The following is a 22293-nucleotide window of genomic DNA, read 5'->3' as shown; positions in this document are numbered from 1 at the left end:
TATCTAGGGGCAAGCTTCCCTTTGATACCGAAGCGACGAGTACCTTTCATTGGAGAGACGCGGAGGTAGACATGGTCTCCGATCTCGAAAGCCAAGTCATGATGCTTGCTATCATAGTAACTCTTCTGGCGCGATTGCACGGCTTTGAGATTTTCATGAATGACTTTGCACATTTTTTCTGCCTCTGTGATCAAGTCATTGCCAAGAAGTTGACGTTCACCAATCTTTGACCAGTTAAGAGGAGTACGACACTTCCTGCCATAGAGAATCTTGAATGGGGCCTTACCCGAACTCGCTTGGAAGTTGTTGTTGTAGGAGAACTCGGCATATGGAAGACAATCTTCCCACTTCATACCAAAAGAGATGACACATGCCCTGAGCATATCTTCAAGAATTTGATTGACACGCTCGACTTGGCCACTGGTTTGAGGATGAAAAGTTGTGCTGAAGCAAATGTTTGTGCCCATGGCCTTCTGAAAAGAAACCCAGAACTTAGAGGTGAAGATGCCGCCACGATCTGAAGATATCAACTGCGGGATGCCATGCAGGGAGACAATTCTGGAGGTATATAGCTTTGCCAACTGAGCTGATGTGATAGATTCTTTGATAGGAAGAAAATGTGCCACTTTAGTGAGTTTGTCGATGACCACGAAGCTAGCACCATTGCCATTCTTGGACTTTGGAAATCCAGTCATGAAGTCCATCTCAATATGGTCAAACTTCTATTCTAGAATGGCAAGAGGTTGGAGGAGACCAGCTGGTCGTTGGTGTTCTGCTTTCACTCTTCTGCAGACATCACATTCATTTACGAACTGAGCAATCTCGCGCTTCATTCGAGTCCACCAATACGACTGCTTGAGGTCCTGGTACATCTTTGTACTTCCAGGGTGAATAGAGAGGAGCGAATTGTGAGCCTCGTTCATAATGACTTTATGAAGGTCACCTTTAGGCACAACAATGCGATCCTCGAAGAATAGAGTATCCTTGTCATCAAGGCGATAGCACTTGTACTTGGGTTGACTCTTGGCAATCCCAATCTTCACCTTCTTCACCATAGCATCAAGAAGTTGAGCCTCACGAATCTGACCTTGCAAAGTAGGAGAGACTTGGATGTTGGCAAGAAATCCTTGAGGAACAACTTGAAGATTGAGTTTGCGGAAAGCTTCACAAAGCTCTGGCTGGTAAGGCTTGAGAATCAGACTGTTGCAGTAAGACTTCTTGCTCAATGCGTCAGCAATAACATTGGCCTTGCCTGGAGTATATTCAATACTCGGATTATACTCTTGAATCATTTCGACCCAACGAATCTGCCTGAGGTTGAGGTTTGGCCGAGTGAAGATGTACTTGAGACTTTTATGATCAGTGAAGATGTCCACTTTTCTTCCCAATAAGAGATGTCTCCAAGTTAAAAGAGCATGGACAACTGACGCCAACTCGAGGTCATGAGTGGGGTAGTTCTTTTCATTGGGATTCAACTGGCGAGAGGTATAGGCCACAACTTTCTTCTCTTGCATCAAAACTGCACCAAGACCTTGAAGGGAAGCATCACAAAAGACCTCGAACGGTTTGGATTCATCAGGAGGAGTCAAAACTGGAGCAGTGACTAACTTCTCTTTCAGGGTGTTGAAAGCGATGTCACATTCAGGCGACCAGACATACTTCACATGCTTCTGGAGAAGGTTGGAAAGAGGCTTCGCGATCTTTGAGAAGTTCTCAATGAACCTTCGACAATAACTTGCGAGCCCAAGGAAACTGCGGAGTTGCTTCTTGTTCTGAGGTGGTTCCCAATTCATAATTGCAGACACCTTCTCAGGATTAACAGCTATGCCCTTGGCGGAGATGATATGCCCAAGCTAGAGAAACTCATCGAGCCAAAACTCGCATTTTGAAAACTTCGCATAGAACTGATGTTCTCTGAGTTTATCCAGCACCAATCTCAAGTGTTTGGCATGATCCTCCTTGTTCTTGGAAAAGACCAAAATGTTATCGAGGTAGACCAAGATGAAGTCATTTGTGTAGGCATTGAAGATGAAGTTCATCATGCGAGAGAATGTTGGAGGAGCATTGATGAGGCCGAAAGACATGATAGTGTATTCATATGAACCATAGCTTGTTCTGAACACTGTCTTGGGGATATCTTCTTCACGAATGCGAATCTGATGATAGCCCATACGGAGATCAAGCTTGGAGAATACTTGAGCACCTTTGAGTTGTTCAAAAAGCTCGTTGATGTTGGGAAGTGGGTACTTGTTCTTTATGGTCTTCTTGTTCAATGGATGGTAGTCGACACAAAGTCGGCCCGTTCCATCCTTCTTCTTGACGAAAAGAACACCACAGCCCCATGGAGAAGAACTTGGTCGGATAAGACCCATACGCTCTTGAATATCGAGTTGCTTCTTCAGCTCCTTCAACTCTTCAGCTCCAAGCTTGTAAGGACGTTTGTAAACAGGTTCCATGCCAGGCTCAAGATTGATGACGAATTCAACTGGCCGGTGAGGAGGCATTCCTGTAAGCTCTTCTGGAAATACGTCTTGATACTCACAAACAACTGGAATTTGAGAGATGGCATCCAGCTCGCCCTTCTCGTTGAGAGAAAACAGTCTAATGGTATCATCACGAGTGGCAAAGACGATTACATCCTCAGACGAATGTGTCAATTGAATCGGTCTGGCAGCACAATCAAGCTGAGCCTTGTGCTTAGAAAGCCAATCCATTCCGAGAATAAGATCAATATCCGAATTACCAAGGACCATTGGAGAAGAAAGAAACTTATAGTCGCCCAACGTGATAGTAACATCCGGAGCCATCATTTTGGTGTTCATGAACAAACCCGGAGAGGAAACCGCTATCATCTTAGGCAATCGACAGTATGCAAATCGTGCATGGATGCAAAAGGCTTCGATATGAATGACAAAGATGCACTAGTATAAAAAAGAACTCTTGCAGGGATATCTTTGACAGGAAGGTTACCCATAATCACATCTGACGAGTCCTCTGCCTAAGATGCGTTCATCATGTTGACCTTAGCAGACTTGGGATTATGCTTGACCACTGCGGTGCTAGCAGATCTCACAGGAGGAGGAGGAAGACGCCTCTGATTAAAGCATTTGTTGGCATAGTGGCCCTTCTGCTGACACTTGTTGCATGTGACTTCCGAGAGCGGCCGGTGATACGGAGCACTTGATCTTGGAGCATGAGACAAAGTCTTTTTCTGATAGCCTGGGTTGGGTGGGTGGGAAGATCCATTGCCACCTTTGCTCTTCTGCTGATAAGGCTGACGGAACGGAGGAGGAGGCAACCAATACTTTTGCTGCTTAGTTGCCACTTGAGTTGAGGAAGAAGGAGTTGCATCTCTGACTCACTTCTTGGAAGCATTGCACTTGAGTTGAGCAGTCTCTTGTTTCAGTGCCATGTTGTAAAACTCATCAATACTTCTGCGGCTCAAAAAGCACAAGAGATAGTTGGAGATCTTCTCTGAGGCCACCTCTGAACTGATAAATCATGCTCTTCTCGTCGGGGACGTCCTGCTTAGCAAAACGAGCGAGCTTCTGGAACATGATGTTATACTGGTAAATAGACAAGCTGCCCTGCTTCAGGTTGCGGAATTCCTCACGCTTGCTCTCAACAACACTCTGAGGAATGTGGTGAGCTTTGAAGTCTTGACGGAATTCATCCCAGGTAATCACACAACCTCCTCTAGAATCTTTGTACTACTGATACCACTCTGCAGCTTGGTCTTTGAGTTGGAACGAGGCAAACTTGACAAAGTCCTTAGGCCTAACGTTGCTGCACTCGAAATGCTTGCAGATATCCACGAGCCAATCATCAACGTCTGTTGCCTCGACACAGTTACTGAAGGTCTTTGGCTGGTTTGCGAGGAGCTGGTTGAGTGTAGCAAACTGATTCTGATTGTTGCCATGGCCTTGATTTCCTTGGTTGCGCTCTTGCAATATTTGCATGATCAGCTGCGTGTTTGCATTAGTAGTGGCCATCACAGCTTGCCATGCCTCCGGAGGTGGAGGTGGTGGCGGCGGTTCAGGATTCTGACGCGTTGGAGGAGCCATCCTGAAGAGGGTGACATCCGTTAGCATCTTGACAGACATATATTCAAGCTGAATCAAATGGATCGAAATTGCAACATATAGTCTTAACATCCGAACAAAATGAACGAATGCATTCCAATTGAAATGGTCACACTTCCATAAATTGAGAAGCCACTTAGATAGAGGTAGAAGAAATAAAACAACAAGGTACGGACAAGAACAAATACTTGGTGAGTATTACCCAATCACAAACCAAATATCTGCGGAAGAAATACTAGAGCTACATGAGTTCCCACCTATGAAACTCCCGAACCTTTCCGGTTATGCAATCAGGTGTTGGGGATACAAGGGAAGCATAATATCTCACCCAAAGCTAGCAAATCCTACATCCAGCTGTATCCATCCTTCAACACATAACCAAGAAACCTTCAGAAATCATCTACCTCAACCTTCGAAAGGATCCGTTATACGAGTTATGGCAATACTCCCGAACTCCCGCCCCAGTACTGGGTGGCGTCAAGGTTATCTCACCAACAACCGCATAAAAGAGATTTTCGGTGTCGGCGAAACTCAGGTATTCCAGAACTGCAACGATAAAATTGTGACGACAACACCTCGGAGCTCAACTCCCCGGGACACTGCCACAACCCCTAAATGTCAGGAGGCACCAAGAACAATGTTCTCGTCACAAAACCATCGGAACGATTCCAAGATACCCGCGTGATCCTAAAAAAAATTTAGTAAAATTTGAGAAGAGAAGAGTCAAAACTCTATGTCAGGATGCCTCACCAAAGCGACGAAGGGACTGAGGAGTAAAAAGAATCCTACTCTCCGATATATATATATATAATCCTAAATGACTCAAAACATTTTTCTAGACTCAACAACGCCAACGATTCGATCAAGTAGGGGTCTCCTAAGGTCGGGGAAGGCTCTGATACCAACTTGTAACGCCCATGATGCGGCTATATCTCCCACGTGTCGAAGCACGACTTAGAGGCATAACCGCATTGTAAGCAATGTCACAAGTGAGGTAATCTTCACAACAACCCATGTAAATGCATAAGGAAAAGAGGTACATAGTTGGCTTACACTCGCCACGTCACACAATAGCAGAAATATCATTACATTCATCCAGATACAAGCAAGGTCCGACTATGGAACCAAAATAAAGAACAACCCCAAATGCGACAAAGTCCCCGATCGCCCCAACTGGGCTCCACTACTGATCGTCTGGAAAGGAAACGTAGTATCGTCATGAGTCCTCATCGAACTCCCACTTGAGCTTAGTCGAAACTCCTGGAATGGTATCATCGGTCCCTGCATCTGGTTTTGGAAGTAAACTGTGAGTCACGGGGACTCAGCAATCTCACACCCTCGCGATCAAGACTATTTAAGCTTATAGGAAGGGTAAAAGGTATGAGGTGGAGCTGCAGCAAGCAACTAGCATATATGGTGGCTAACGCAAAAGAGAGCGAGAAGAGAAGGCAAAGGCACGAACGAGATTCCCATCTGCCCATAACCGTGGGCACGACTTTCGAAAGTTCAAATCCCTACAGGGGTGTCCCAACTTAGCCCATCACAAGCTCTCACGGTCAACAAAGGATATTCCTTCTCCCAAGACAATCCGATCATACTCGGAATCCCGGTTACAAGACATCCCGACAATGGTAAAACTAAACCAGCAAAGCCACCCGAATGTGCCGACAAATCCCGATAGGAGCTGCACATATCTCGTTCTCAGGGCACACCGGATGAGCAAGACATCGGGTAGGCCAGCCCAGAGTTGCCCCTGGTGGCACCGTAGATCACCCAGTTTGGACCAACACTTAGAGAAACACTGGCCCGGGGGGGTTAAAATAAAGATGACCCTTGAGTCCGTGAAACCCAAGGGAAAAATGGCTAGGTGGCAAATGGTAAAACCAAGGTTGGGCCTTGCTGGAGGAGTTTTATTTAAAGAGAACTGTCAAGGGGTTCCCATTATAACCCAACCGTGTAAGGAATGCAAAATCAAGGAACATAACACCGGTATGACGGAAACTATGTTGGCCCAGATAGCGTCGCCGAGTACTTTCCGGCGACGGCGATGACCGACGACGAACAACGACGAAGAAACTTGCTGGCTGAACTCGACGAATTACTTTTATGCCGAGCTACACCGTGCGCAAAGCTAGCTTCCTCTAGCTAGTCTGCTCCTGATCGATCTGCTCCTGATCGATCTATGTGAATATACTGTAACCAATGTCAATAATACACACACATAAACAGCGGCCGGACGGCCGGAGAACAATGCACGCACGCAAGACTGGGCTGATTGCCACAGGAACGTATCATCCCTGTTTGATCTGTATTGATTCACAAACCATGGTACTGTTTACAAGGGGTGCGTGCACACATATATATAGCAGCCAACTATCAGGAGCTAGCCTACTCGGTGTCTAACACGAGTCCTATACGGACAAGAACACATACATGTAACAACGTATGTCTCTAGAACTTTACGTCTGTGTTTAACACCAACATTCACCCCCCTAAACACGACGTCGTTACGTTACAGCTCCGACGCCGATCCTTCTTTGTATCTCCAAGAACTTCTCTCAGTCCAAAGACTTGGTTAGCATATCTGCCAGTTGATCACCGGTGCAAACGTAGTTGACCTTCATTTAGCTTCTTCCACACAGTCCTTTATGTAATGATATATCGTATCAATGTGCTAGCTCCTATCACGCCACACTGGTTCTTCGCGTAGAAAAATTGTAGACTTTCCATCAACATTGAGCACCACTTGTTCCGGATCTTGATCCATGAGATCACCGTGTAGCCTTCCTAGCCACACACCTTGACACATCGCAGCTGCAGCCGCAATATACTCTATTGCATCAACTGTGGGTGCTTTGCTCTTCTTGCTTAGCTCAAGACGAGGTTTCATTGAAGCATCAACTGGATTGCAATCTTTCATGCCATGGCTTTGAAGTACCTTCCTTGTGTATACCTCCTGGCATAGTGTGATCCCCTCCGGTTTTTGATGTTCCTCCATCCTGAGGTAGTAACTCAAAATACCAAGATCATCCATCTTGAAAAGCTCCTTCATTTGTAGCTTGAACTTTGCAATCACCTCTTCATCTGCTCCGGTAATTAATAGGTCGTCGACGTAGATGCCAACTAGTAGACGATCCCTTCCTTCACCTCTCTTGTACATTGCATGCTCTAGTGGGGCTTTCTCAAATCCAAGAGAAATCAATGTTCGATCAAGTTTGATGTTCCACTCCCGAGGTCCTTGACATAGCCCATACAAGATTTTGTGTAAGTTCAGTACCTTGTGCTCTTCTCCCTCTTTGATGAAACCCGGTGGTTGATTAACATACACATATCCTTCTATCTTGCCGTTCAAAACACGGAGTTTACATCCATGTGATGCACTTTCCATGATTCCTGAGCCGCGAGGGCGATGAGTAATCTCACCGACTCCATCTTTGCAATGGGAACGAACACTTCTTCGAAGTCGACACCTTTCTCTTGCACATACTCTTTGGCTACAAACATTGCGTTGTGCTTCATGCATCCTTCAACATCTTTCTTGACCTTAAATTCCCACTTGAGCTTCATAGCCTTTTCATTGTTGGGAAGATCCACAAGCTCCCATGAATTATTGTCATGGATCGACCCCAACTCTTCTTTCATAGCGTGATGCCAACACTCCTTCATATTTGCGTCCACAAATTCTGCCGGTTCCTCGGTGCTTGCTAGACACCGTCGTCCACTCCCTTTCACTTTTACCGGGTCAAGCATCCGAAGAGTTGTCTCCGGATATGGGTGTAACACCGGCTGTAGATGATCAGTTGTAGATGAGTGTGTCCTTTTCTCCTGTACCAACGCAGGTGACGCAAGTGCAAAATTAACTTCTTGCACTGCTGATGATTTTGTTGGTGCAGCCGGGGTCCTTTCCAGCGCACCTGCTCCTTCTAGCCCATCTAATAGGCTTTCACGTGGTGGTGAGTTTCCTTGTAGAGCTACTGTACATTCCTTGTACGTACTACTTCTACCTTGGGTTGTGGCTGTGTTGCCGTCTTCAACTCCAGCAACTAGGCTGCCAAGCGCGCTCGCTGAGAGGGCAACGCTCCTTCCTGACGTGTGGAATGTAGCGGGCTTTGCTGTCACGTCCCGTGTCGTGGCATCTGACGCGATGCCCGTGCTCACCAGGCTACCTGACACCATGGACGCAACATTGCTCCTTGCCGTTTCAAGCGTCATGTACGCCCAACGCTCTCCTGGTCCGAGCAACACATCTCGCCGCACATCGTTTCCTCCTGGCGGAACCTCACTTGTCTGGCTCGTGTCGTGGTCTTCTGACGCCACGACTTTGTCTGGAGTCAAAACTTTTGTGTCCCTCTTCCGGTCACCTACGGACCTCTTCTCCAGTTGACCAACACTAAGACTGCTTCTCCATGGTCGAGCACACGCAGCTATTGCTGCATCTGCTCCAGCAAAGTTGGCACTTATGCCCGTAACATCGACATAAATTTCGGAATCACCCTCCGCATCTGTAGCTTCGACACGAGTTTCCGAACCATAATCTTGATGGCAAAATTTTTCTTCCGCAAGCTCGACAATTTCTTTAGTCAACACTTGTGAGTCTGGATCCTCCTCGTCCACGAGTTCGCTCATTAACATCATGTCACCATCATCTCCTTGCTGGGCAATGAGCGCCTTCTGCTTCGGTGCTTCCTCGCAGTCAGCCTTGAAGTGGCCGAGGAGGCCACAATTATAACATCTCACTTTCCTGATGTCAAACTTTCTTCTCGGTGGTGGTGCAGCCTCATCGTCTAAGTCGACATCCGAGTCGGCGAAGTTCTTTCTCACCGAACACTGCTTCCCCTTCTTCTTGCTGCTGCCCATGGATCCGCCTTGCTTTTCCTTTGTCAAAGCAACCCACTGCACCCTTGTGAGCATCACAAGCTCGTCGTTCCTCCCGTCCCCAAGACTGTACCGCATCCGCTCATTGTGAGCCTTGTACCGTCCGACAAGATCGTCGATGGAGAGAGTTGCGAGATCAACGGACTGTTCGATCGCTGTGAAAATTTGCAGGTACCGGGGAGGGGCCGCGCGTAAGAACCGTCGGACAACCGAGGTCTCCGTGAGGTTTTCTCCAAGCGCGCGGATCCGATTGACGAGAGTAGCCACCCGTGAAGCGAACGCATCCACGGACTCATTGTTGCCCATGACCAAAGTCTCATAGTTCCTTAGGAGAGTTTGGAGATTGGCTTGCTGGACACGGGTGTGTCCCTCGAACATGAGCTTCAGCGTATCCCACACCTCCTTCGCCGTTGCTTTGGCGATTAGGTGCTGGAGGACATCCATCGGCATCACCGAGTAAATCGCCGACGCCGCCTGCCAATCCTTCCGGTGCTCGGCTCCCTCCTTCTTGAACGCGTCGCCTCCGGGATCCACCGCATCCCATAGCTCGTTGGCGCGGAGTCCACACTCCATGAGGGCCTTCCAGACCCCGAATTTCTCGCGATCAAACCGTGGATACGACGAACTCGCCGGAGCAGCAAATACTTTTGCCGCACCGGAGTACTCCGCCAGCTGCTTGGTCTTCTCGTCATCCGCCATGATCCTCCGTTACTAGAAGATCAACCTTGCTCTGATACCAATTGTTGGAAATTCGCCCACAGGATCGATCACATGAAATCACAACGAACACACGCGCACAAAAACTTTTACCAAGGGCCCTTGTCGTGCCCTCTTTTCACTTTATTTATCTTTCTGATTTTCTCACATGGTACAATCTCACGGCCTAGCCGTGTATATATATATATATGCAAAAACATAACCGACGCAAAATCACCTAACCTACTCGTACACGACATCCTACTACTACTCGGACTAGGACACAAACTAGTAACCAATCTTACATGCCTATTACCATGGCATGCAAGCCAATCCGACAGCTCCTTCCTTTCTAATTATACGGCCACGTCCTAGTACGAATCCTAATGGGACTAAGACTAGAACCTCTCACATGCTTAGCACTTGACCAACTTCAGTTTGGATTACTCCAACATTTGGTATCAGAGCTAGGTCGATTTGAAGCCGCGCTTGCCCCGGGGTGGCGACCCGACTAGTGCCTCGGGGCGGGCCATATAGTCATTGGGTGGTACAATGACGAGGGGAAGGAGATCGTTGACGGGAGCGGTTGTGCCGAGGTGCGGTACTAGAAGATCTCGTCAAGATCGTCGTTCAGGGGGAGCGAGGAAGAGGCGACAAAGTTGCGAGATGTCGTCAAGTTGTGCACATGAGTTCTTCTAAGGTGCATCCAAGAGCTCAGGTGTGTGAATCTTCTGTTGCAGTTGAGATGCGTCACTGGCGAAGGAGAATTGAGAATGAGAGCGGATGGAAAAATGAAATTGTGCCTTGCGTTTCCGTTCGTGATCAAGGAGTTCCGGCGAGTTCATATACAGAGAAGTTGAGTTGCACGTATATGGCGAGTTGCGTTGCCGCTGGACAGGAGGTGTCGTTTGGTAAGTTATGGCACCAACGACAAATAGACGAAGTGAAGATGAGGCGGGTGAATAGATGTGTCTCCCCGTGTGCAAGTAGTCGACGAGAAGATGAAGATCAATGTGAAGAGGACGCGCACCGGTTAAGTTGAGTTCCTGCATGAGGCTATGCATTTAGTCTGCATGTAGCACGCTAAGATGTGGCAGCGTGGCTGGTAGTCCATGTAATCGTTGATTTCAGTCTATAAGTCGGCATGAAAGCGATGTTGATGAAGTGGTGGTCATCGTTGCAGAAGAACGAAGTTGTGGTCCGGTAAGTTGTGTCATCGGAGACAGCTAGCGTGACAAGATGAACAGATGATCGTCTGCGTGTCTCGTTCGTGTAAATTGTTGGATGTTTGGATTAGGGGGTGAATGTTGGAGTAATCCAAACTAAAGTTGGTCAAGTGCTAAGCACGTGAGAGGTTCTAGTCTTAGTCCCGTTAGGATTCGTACTAGGACGTGGCCGTATAATTAGAAAGGAAGGAGCTGTCGGATTGGCTTGCATGCCATGGTAATAGGCATATAAGATTGATTACTAGTTTGTGTCCTAGTCCGAGTAGTAGTAGGATGTCGTGTACGAGTAGGTTAGGTGATTTTGCGTCGGTTATGTTTTTGCATATATATACACGGCTAGGCCATGAGATTGTACCATGTGAGAAAATCAGAAAGATCAATAAAGAGAAAAGAGGGCACGACAAGGGCCCTTGGCAAAAGTTTTTGTGCGCGTGTGTTCGTTGTGATTTGATGTGATCAATCCTGTGGGCGAATTTCCAACAAACTAGGGCGGCAAGAGTGGAACAAAACACCAGGCATAAAGCCGAGCCTTCCACACTTTACCAAGTATATAGGTGCATTTAAGTAAACAAGGTAATATAATGATATCCCAACAATAAACATGTTCCAACAAGGAACAAACTCCAATCTTCACCTGCAACTAGCAACGCTATAAGAGGGGCTGAGCAAAGCGGTAACATAGCCAAACAACGGTTTGCTAGGACAAGGAGGGTTAGAGGTTTGACATGGCAATATGGGAGGCATGATAAGCAAGTGGTAGGTATCGTAGCATAGGCATAGCAAAAGAGCGAGCATCTAGCAAGCAAAGATAGAAGCGATTTCGAGGGTATGGTCATCTTGCCTGCAAAGTTCTCCGAGTTGACGTTAGCTTGATCCTCATAAACGTACTCAACGGGCTCCTCGATCACATACTCGTCTCCCGACTCTACCCAAGCAAGAACAACAAGCAAATGGAGACACAATCAACCACGTGCAATGCACAAGCAACATGATGCAAAACATGGCATGATATGCGGGATGTGATATGCGATGCATATGCATGTTTTGCAAAGAAAATATTGAACCTGGCCTCAACTTGGAAAACCAAGAGTGCCGCTGGAAAGAGGAGTTGATTTCGGTCAAAATGGATATAAAGATCACCGGAATCGGATGCACGGTTTGCAAATGACAAGCAAAACAAATATGGCACCGATTTGCGATTAACAGCACGAGGCCATCTATATGCATCAAGAACAACAAGCTGCATCACTCCAACATAGCAACAAAATACATGGCAGGGATCCACTCAAGATGCTTGACAAAAGATGAACACTGAGCTACGGCTAATTCACTCAATAGCAGGTTCAAACAAGCATGGCAAAAGTGCAAAAGATATCAGGTTACAGACTTAGTGAAATAACAACATGCCAGGAATTTAACATCAGGAAGCAATGTTTAGAGAAAGATAACAACATGCTACAGGAACATATCATGACAAAGCAAGGCATGGCATGAAGCTACTCAAAGCATACAACAAAAGTCCCTTACTGACCATAAGCCAAAAGGGATCACAAAATACAATGGCAACCATGTGAACATAGCAATTATCGTTAACAGATTCAGACTTAGTAGAAAACTGGAACATGGCAAAACAGGTATTAAGTAGGCATCTTTACGAGCTCGATGCACTCACCACAAGACATTGCATGACAAACTAACCATACACCCAGCAAGTAGGCATGTCATAGAATCTAAACATGGCAAGAGAAACATCATAGCATGCATGGATCAACTACAACAACCTCGGCAAAAATGCTTAACATGTAAACATTCTGCCTGGAATATTTTATAGCAAAAGTAGAGCTCGATTGACTCAAGTTAGGGTGCTCCATAATTGCAAACAAAGACATGGATGGATAGAGCACCACAATATCTACAAAACATCCTTACTGATCATGCTCAAAAGAGGCATGGATCACTCTGTAGCAACAAGAACACATGGCATAAAAATAATGACATGCAAAGACTTAGAATATTTCTAAGTCCCTGAAATCAGCAACATTACGAGAGCTACTTTGCATGCTTGTGCTAGTCACCACAAGGATCACAAAAATACATGGCATACACCCCTGTAAAGATAGCATGGCATACTTCAAAACACATGTAGGGCTCAAGTTCATAGGAGGCACAGATCAATCATGGCAAAAATGACAAATGACCAATTGCCGATAATAAGCTGAAACTAACAGAAACTAGCACTCTTACAACAGCATTTAGGACATCAAGATGAGCTCAAATGAACATGATGCAATTAGATGAAATGAAGTACTCGTCGAGACGAACAATTTGATATGCTATACGCCCAAAATGGAGCACGGATGCAGAGTTATGACATGAAGAAGAATGCCAAAAATATCTAGGGTTAGAGCAAAAGTCAACCTCCGAATTCCAGATCTGGATCCGGGCACGAACTTCGAGGCACTCGCCGGAGTTACTGTTCACCGAAGTTGGTGGCGGTGGCTGGAGCTGCGGGGGGGAGCGAGGTCGGCGTTCCGGGGCCGAGGTGGCGCGCGGGCAGCGGAGCCGGGCGGGCGGCGACGCGGCGGAGAGGAGAGTGGAGGCACAGCGCGGCCTCTCGGGCGGAGGCACGGGCGGCGCACGGGGGAGCCGGGCTGGAAGGGCTCCCCTCGGGCCCACGCGGGCCGGCGGTGGCGATGTGGGCGCCTGCCACATGGCGCGACGGGAGTGGCGGCGGTGCGGTTGTCCGGCACGGCCCGGACGTTGTCCGGCACGCGGAGAGGAAGGGGCTAGGTTAGGGGTGGAATGGATCCGGAATTTTCGATGGAGTGTCTAGTAGAGGGAGCTAGGAGACTCCAAATTGAGCACGGTTTTCGGCCACGCGATCGTGATCGAACGATCTAGATGATGGAGGAGGTTTAGGTGGGTTTTGGGCCACTTTGGAGAGGTGTTGGGCTGCAACACACACGAGGCCTTCTCGGTCCTTCGGTTAACCGTTGGAGTATCAAACAAAGTCCAAATGGCACGAAACTTGACAGGCGGTCTACCGGTAGTAAACCAAGGCTGCATGGAAAGTCTCGGTCCAATCCGAAAACGTTTAACACCCGCACGTGAAAAGAGATAGAAAGGGACACCGGAGGACATAGGAGCGCCGGAATGCAAAACGGACAACGGGGAAAATGCTCGGATGCATGAGACGAGCACATATGCAAATGCAATGCACATGATGACATGATATGATATGCATGACAAAGACAAAACAACACGGAGACAAAACCCGACAATGAGGAAATAACATAACTTAGTGCCGGAAATGGCAAGAGTTGGAATACAAATATGGCAGCTTACATACGCGGTGTTACAGGAGACCTATCTTCTTAAAGCCAGGAATGAAGTCAACACAAAACATAATGACATCCTCTGTTTGATGGCCCATGGAGATGCTGCCTTCTGGCCTAACGCGGTTACGGACATATTTCTTTAGGACTCCCATGAACCTCTCAAAGGGGTACATATTATGTAGAAATAGGGGCCCAGAATGACAATCTCGTCAACTTGATGAACTAGGACGTGCGTCATGATATTGAAGGATGGTGGGAACACCAGCTCGAAATGATAAGACATTGCACCACATCACTCCTTAGCCTTGGCATGATTTCTAGATCGATCACCTTCTAAGAGATTGCATTGAGAAATGCACATAGATTCACAATGGCTAATCGGACGTTTTCCGGTAGAAGCCCCCTCAATGCAACCGGAAGCAGTTGCGTCGTAATCACGTGGCAGTCATGAGACTTTAGGTTCTGGAACTTTTTCTCTGGCATATTTATTATTCCCTTTATATTCGACGAGAAGCCAGTCGGGACCTTCATACTAAGCAAGCATTCAAAGAAGATTTCCTTCTCTTCTTTGGTAAGAGTGTAGCTGGCAGGACCTTCATACTGCTTTGGAGGCATGCCGTCTTTTTCGTGCAAACGTTGCAGGTCCTCCCGTGCCTCAGCTGTATCTTTTGTCTTCCCATACACGCCCAAGAAGCCTAGTAGGTTCACGCAAAGGTTCTTCGTCGCGTGTATCACGTCGATCGAAGAGCGGACCTCTAGGTCTTTCTAGTAGGGTAGGTCCCAAAATATAGATTTCTTCTTCCACATGGGTGCACGTCCCTCAGTGTCATTCGGAACAGCTAGTCCGCCGGGACCCTTTCCAAAGATTACGTGTAAATCATTTACCATAGCAAATACGTGATCACCGGTACGCATGGCGGCCTTCTTACGGTGATCTGCCTCGCCTTTGAAATGCTTGCCTTTCTTTCGACATTGATGGTTGGTCGGAAGAAATCGACAATGGCCCAGGTACAAATTCTTCCTGCATTTGTCCAGCTATATACTTTCGGTGTCAGCTAAACAATGAATGCATGCGTGGTATCCCTTGTTTGTCTGTCCTGCAAGGTTACTGAGCGGGCCAATCGTTGATGGTTACAAACAGCAACACATGCAGGTTAAATTCCTCCTGTTTGTGCTCATCCCGCGCACGTACACCATTTCCATTCCACAGCTGTAAATTTTTTTCAACTAATGGTCTTAGGTACACATCAATGTCGTTGTCGGGTTGCTTAGGGCCTTGGATGAGAACTGGCATCATAATGAACTTTCGCTTCATGCACATCCAAGGAGGAAGGTTATACATACAAAGAGTCACGGGCCAGGTGCTGTGATTGCTGCTCTGCTCCCCGAAAAGATTAATGCCATCGGCGCTTAAACCAAACCATACGTTCCTTAGGTCACGTGCAAACTCAGCCCAGTACTCTCTCTTGATTTTTCTCCACTGTGACCCGTCAGCGGGTGCTCTCAACTTCCCGTCTTTCTTACGGTCCTCACTGTGCCATCGCATCAACTTGGCATGCTCTTCGTTTATGAACAGTTGTTTCAACTGTGGTATTATAGGAGCATACCACATCACCTTCATAGGAACCCTCTTCCTGCGGGGCTCGCCGTCAACATCACTAGGGTCATTCCGTCTGATCTTATACCGCAATGCACCGCATACCGGACATGCATTCAAATCCTCGTACGCACCGCGGTAGAGGATGCAATCATTAGGGCATGCATGTATCTTCTGCACCTCCAATCCTAGAGGGCATACGACCTTCTTTGCTGTGTACATACTGTCAGGCAATTCGTTATCCTTTGAAAGCTTCTTCTTCAATATTTTCAGTAGCTTCTCAAATCCTTTGTCAGCCACAGCATTCTCTGCCTTCCACTGCAGCAATTCCAGTACGGTACCGAGCTTTGTGTTGCCATCTTCGTAATTGGGGTATAACTCTTTTTTGTGATCCTCTAGCATGCGATCGAACTTCAGCTTCTCCTTTTGACTTTCGCATTGCGTCCTTGCATCGACAATGACCCGGCGGAGATCATCATCATCGGGCACATCGTCTGGTTCCTCTTGATCTTCAGCAGCTTCCCCCGTTGCAGCATCATCGGGCACATCGTCTCGTTCCTCTTGATCTTCAGCAGCTCCCCCCGTTGCAGCATCACCGTATTCAGGGGGCACATAGTTGTCATCATCCTCTTCTTCTTCGTTGTCTTCCATCATAACCCCTGTTTCTCCGTGCTTTGTCCAAACATTATAGTATGGTATGAAACCCTTATAAAGCAGGTGGATGTGAAGGATTTTCCGGTTAGAGTAAGACTTCGTATTCCCACATATAGGGCATTGATAACATATAAAACCATTCTGCTTGTTTGCCTCAGCCACTTCGAGAAAATTATGCACACCCTTAATGTACTCGGAGGTGTGTCTGTCACCATACATCCATTGCCGGTTCATCTGCGTGCATTATATATAATTATGTGTGTCAAAAGTAAAAAATCAGACAAGTATCAATCTAAAGTAAGAAAATCAGACAAGTATGTATCTAAAGTAAAAAAATCAGAAAGAAGATAAGAATAAGAGGCTCACCACAATGGTGCCGGCGACGAGATCGGCGCGGGCGATCGACGGCGGTGAAAATGGGGACGGGGCTTGACGGACTGCTAAATCTAGACAAATCTCGGGAAAAATGGAGCTCCGAGGTCGAGCTTCGAGAGGAGAAAGCTTAACTAGTGTGGCTCGAGCATTTCATCGAACACCTCATGTGCATAGAAGGTGAGCTAGAGCACTCAAATGCCCTCCCCACGCCGGCCAAAAAACAGAGCAGTGTGGACTGCTCTGCTCGCCGGCGAGGGAGTATATATAGGCAACTTATTTGTCCCGGTTCGTGGCAGGAACCGAGACTAAAGACCCCCATTCTGTACCGGTTCTAGGCACGAACCGATATCAATGGTTGTGGGCCAGGAGCGCGGCCCGTTGGTCCCGGTTCGTGTCTAGAACCGGAACAAATGGATCCAGACAAACCGGGACCAATGCCCACGAGGCCCTGGCCGGCCCCCTGGACTCATGAACCGGGACTAATGCTCCCCATGAGTCCCGGTTCGTGAAAAACCGGGACTAATGGGCTGGCCAGGCCCGAACCAAAACCCTGTTTTCTACTAGTGGGAGTAAGTGATAGTCAACTATTTGATGGAGCTACTTGATGATATGGACAACTTACATGTCAAAATAAATAAGATAGTGAAAATAAATCTCTTACATATATAGGATTCCATTCAAAATAGAGGCAACTAAGCTAAAAGAAAGACGTCCGTCATTGCGTCGTAGCAACATGAAGCAAGCCATCACACCGGCCTCCTCGGTGCACTTCATAAATCTTCAACCACTACTCGTCAGTGGATAGATAACAATATTTATACAGTCTTGGTAAATCTCAGTAGACTGAAACTTCGTTATGTCTTGGTCGATGCTATATTGTGAGATTTTTCACTGAGATCCGCACATTTTTCTTCCTTTTTCTCTTTGCATGCTATTTCATCTGACCGAAACTTGGTTAAACCTAAGTCGACTGAGATCTAGCCATATCCAATTTCAAATCATGTTTTTCATTTCCAGAGCAGCCATTGGTTAAATACTTTTTCTAGCTTTTCTATTTTCCTTCTATTTTTCTCCTGTTTCTTTGTAACATACTGTTTATAATTATATAAAAATATACCTTGAAACTATTGTTCCACGGTTTGTGGGTCAAAAAAATAATCCTACAAATCAAGAGCCCATTAGACTCGAATCGGTGAAACCTTACAAAAAATTTCAAATCTGCTTCTGCCGCTTGAGGTTAACTGGCCCAACTGTGTACTGTCAAAAAAAAAAAAAACTGGCCCAACTGTGAGCACATCGTCCAGCTCCGTCCAGTCCCTGCCTTGAGGTTGATCGTGTCCGCCCCACACGGCCGCCCCACAACACCTGCTGAATTGCCTGGCTGTTGAATGGAGCGGCAGCCCCTTGATGCTCCCTTATTGGTGCTTCGCGTGGTATGTGGCACTGGGGCGACAGCCCAGTTTAGAAACTCACGGGCTGGACACTGCCTGCTAGTAAACCACCTATGTATGAGTGTGGATTTTTAGAACATCTGTACCCGGGTCCTGATATTCTGGCTATTCAATATTGCTTTAAGATATGTGTAACACAACTAACTTTCTATACTCCCTTCGTTTCTTTTTAGTCTGCATATAAGCTTTAGTCAAAGTCAAACTTTGTAAAGTTTGACCAACTTTATTGGAAAAAATATCAACATCTACAATACTAAAGCTATATGGTATGAAAATTAATTTCATGATGCATCTAACAATATTGATATCACATTGTGAATCTTGATATTTTTTTTCTATAAACTTAGTCAAAGTTGACAAAGTTTGACTTTGATCAAATCTTATATGCAGACTAAAAAAACAGAGAGAGTATAAAATTTTCTCTTTTTTGTTTCTCTCACACAGAACATGTCTTGAAATTCAAACCTTTGCAGCGTGGCAAAGCTTTTTATCTAGAATCTAGGATAAAACTTTCAGAAATTTTTGTCAAACATAAATATACAAAATATGATTTTTTTTTAATCTAGAAAATCATAATTTGTATATTTATATTTGAAAAAAAAATCTGAAAGATTTATCTTAGATTCTAAATAGAAAACTTTGCCACGCTGCAAAGGTTTGAATTTAAAACATGTTTTATGGGAGAGAAACAAAAAGGAGAAATGTATTTGCACGAATGGCTATGTGCAGAATGGATGACTAGATAGGAAGGGCCTGGGTGCAGGTGTTCTACTTTATGTTTTCAACCTATGTATGCATCCCTTGATCTAGAAAAACAACCTATATATGCTTCCCCTAAAAAAACACACGATATATGCTTGTTCCACCCACACACAAAAAACCCCCATAAATGCTTTGTCTAGATGTGCTGAAAAAGATGCTTGTCTCGATTTTCCTCTCACCAATATATGCACAAAATCACTAGTTGATAAGGGGAATTCTTTGCAAAGATCACTCGCACCTTCTCTTGTGTTGACAAATGGCTAGCTGATTGTGTGATACTTGTCGCAACCAAAAAGTTTTGTGTTTTTTCATTCATTCATTTTTTCCAAAATGTTTTATCTCGTAAAATGTGTGTCCAAATAATGAACCGTTTTAACAACTGCATATCTGCGACGAGCACTTCAAAACTAGATCCCATGTTAATAGGTTTGGACATACTTTTTTTTTCCAAAAAGACTAAATCAAACAAATTGGAAACAAAAATCGCAAATCGCAAAAAAGGGAAGTCTATAAAACCAAAAACTAAAAGCATAATCGCGCTTCACTGGAAACACAACCGTGCTTTGCAAAATCCATTTTTTAAAGACCCAAAAATGTGTGCATCAATTTTAAAAAGCTATTTCGTGCGTGCACTCAGCAAGTGACACATGGCGGTGGTTTGGCGCACCACATGTCGCGAGCTCAAATCACCCAGAGCGCCCGCTGGGACCCCCCCCCCCCCAGGGGTAACCGGCAGCTAGTTGCTCCCATATATGCACCTTTGACTATCAAAACCGCGCAAGAAAAATATAAAAAAGTCTATATATATGCACCTGTGAGCATCCCAGTTTTGTAAAAATTGCAACAAAATACCCACTGGAGTTGCTACAAAAACAAGAAAGTTAGATTACATAATAAACACACACCTATTCAGTGTCATGTTGTTTGGGACAAATATTTCGCCCCAGAAGACCGGAGGTTTAGCCTTCAGAATGCTTCATACTTAAACCTGCCTCAAGTAGTTTTTTTGGAAGATTGAAAGTGCATTATATCGACTAGAGGGGGGTGAATAGACGATTTTTACAAATTCATCACTGAGGAATTTCTAGGCGAGGAAATTCAACTAAGCAACAAACTACTTAGCAGCGGATTAAGTACTGAGATGCAAGTTTATCGGAGTAGTAGCACAGTTATCATGATAAAATGAAAACAAGCACAAAGTACAAGTAGCGTGTAAACAGGATAAGCGGGCTAAAGACAAAGTGACTGAAGAAATAGGATTGAGGAAATTGAGAAAACCTTCAGTCAAAGTCTTCAAACAGTAACGATCAAGTACTTCAACACAAGAATGAGGAAATGAGAGGGTTGAGGAAATAGAACCAGTAGCTTGGTGAAGACGATGATTTGGTAGACCAGTTCCAACTGCTGTGACAGTCGTGCGTCTGGTTGGAGCGGCTAGGTATTTAAACCTAAGGACACATAGTCCTGGACACACAGTCCTCACCATATTCTCCTTGAGGTAAGATCACACAGACCTCGCCCAACCACTCGTGGTAAGTCTTCAGGTGACTTCCAAATCTTCACAGACTCGGTCACTCGGCGGTCCACAGTTCCCTCTTGGATGCTCTAGACCATGATGCCTAACCGTCTGGAGGATGCACAGTCCTCAGAGGTAACGAGCGCCGGTTCCACACAGGAACAATCTCTTCAGTGATGCTCAATCACTTTGGGTTTGTAGGTGTTTGGGTTTGGGTTTTTCCTCACTTGATGATTTTCGCTCAAAGTCCTCGGAGGATGGGATGCTCTCAGTGACAAGTGTGAGTTTCTCTTAGAGCAGCCAACCAACTAGTGGTTGTAGGGGGTGGCTATTTATAGCCTAGGGAGCAACCCGACATGATAAGACATAAATGTCCTTTAATGATATGACTGTTAGGTGGGTAGATATTTTGGAACAGCTGGCGCGTAGCACAACAACGGTCGGATATTTGAGTATCAAATTCCTCAGGGCTATCATGTTCCTCACTTGTAGGCAATCCGCACTGGCGAATTCCTAACTCCTCAGTCAGAACAAATTCCTTAGAGAACAGAAAATCCTCATCTTTGCCACTGAAGAAATTCATTGAACTGTATGATTTCCAATGGCTTCACTCGAAAGGATTGGGTAGGTGTAGAATTTTTAGATGAGCATCACTTGGAAACTTTTCCTTAGTTTTACCTCAATCCCATTTAACAGTACAGTGTTTCCTATGACTCAAGAAAGAGAAAATAAAACTACGAAAATAAAAGTCTTCACGCTTCATAATCCTCGCATGAATATCAAGTCTTCAAGGTCGCACCAATTTCTCACTTTCAAAGTCTTCAAGAAAACCGAAGTCTTCAGCTGAAGACATTCACTTTTAGGGGTCGACTTTCATCGTAAATATCAAACTCCTCATAGACATATAGACCCGTGTACACTCACAGATGCATTAGTCCCTTAACCTATAAGTCTTCAATACACCAAAATCACTAAGGGGCACTAGATGCACTTACAATCTCCCCCCCTTTTAGCGATTGATGGCAATATAGTTTAAGTTTTCAATGGTGATAAACATATGAAGTGTAAATACTGATATTGACGAATTTGATTGCAAGGTATAGAAGAACTCCCCCTGAAGATATGCATATGTGAGGAATTTGCTTTGAATAGCAAAAGCACATTGTAGAGTAGAATCATGGAGATTCCCCCTATATCTTGTAATTCATACACGCATTTAACATATGATATGAAGAATTTGAAATGCATGATGAAATATGGTGACTGATGTAAATCAACATGCGTGCGTTAACGAACTTGAGGAAATAGCATGCGGAAAACAGAGCAAAAGTATCAGACCACCATAGGACTTAAGTTTACAACTCGACCAACAAACACTTCAGAAGAGCGAGAGTTGTAACTTAACAAAAAACGCCCATATATAGAGACCCGCTTGAAGACTAACTCAAATTCCCCCTGTCATCGAATGACCAAAAGGGACGAAAAATGAGGACTAACGCCCTTGAAGAATATCATCATGACGTCGATGGAGGAGCGCCAGCATTGTTGGGGTCGTCCATTGGAGTAGGGCCTGCGACGGTGTCATTCAAATCTTCAGCTTCATCTGTCTCGCGTGATGAAGAATATGAGCTGGCGACTAAATGAGGAACTTTGACCTTCTTGAATTTCTTCGAAGGTGGTTGTGACTAGTCAAAGTCCTGTTTGAAGCCCATCTGCTTGAG

At 45.6% G+C, this 22293-nt stretch overlaps 1 protein-coding gene across 1 annotated transcript; it reads right to left on the bottom strand.

Moving 5' to 3' along the window:
* Positions 1 to 7430: 7430 nt before the first annotated feature.
* Positions 7431 to 9656, bottom strand: LOC147984147 (uncharacterized). The gene has a single exon (XM_087540989.1). It carries the CDS (start codon positions 9654 to 9656, stop codon positions 7431 to 7433), a length of 2226 nt encoding a protein of 741 aa, XP_087397115.1.
* Positions 9657 to 22293: the final 12637 nt, after the last annotated feature.

This window comes from Triticum urartu, chromosome 2A, assembly GCF_056163025.1.
Source record: "Triticum urartu cultivar PI428250 chromosome 2A, HENAU_Tu73, whole genome shotgun sequence".
NCBI lineage: Eukaryota > Viridiplantae > Streptophyta > Magnoliopsida > Poales > Poaceae > Triticum > Triticum urartu.
The sequence above is the reverse complement of the archived record's forward strand: the minus strand, read 5'-3'. Positions and strand labels throughout refer to the sequence as shown.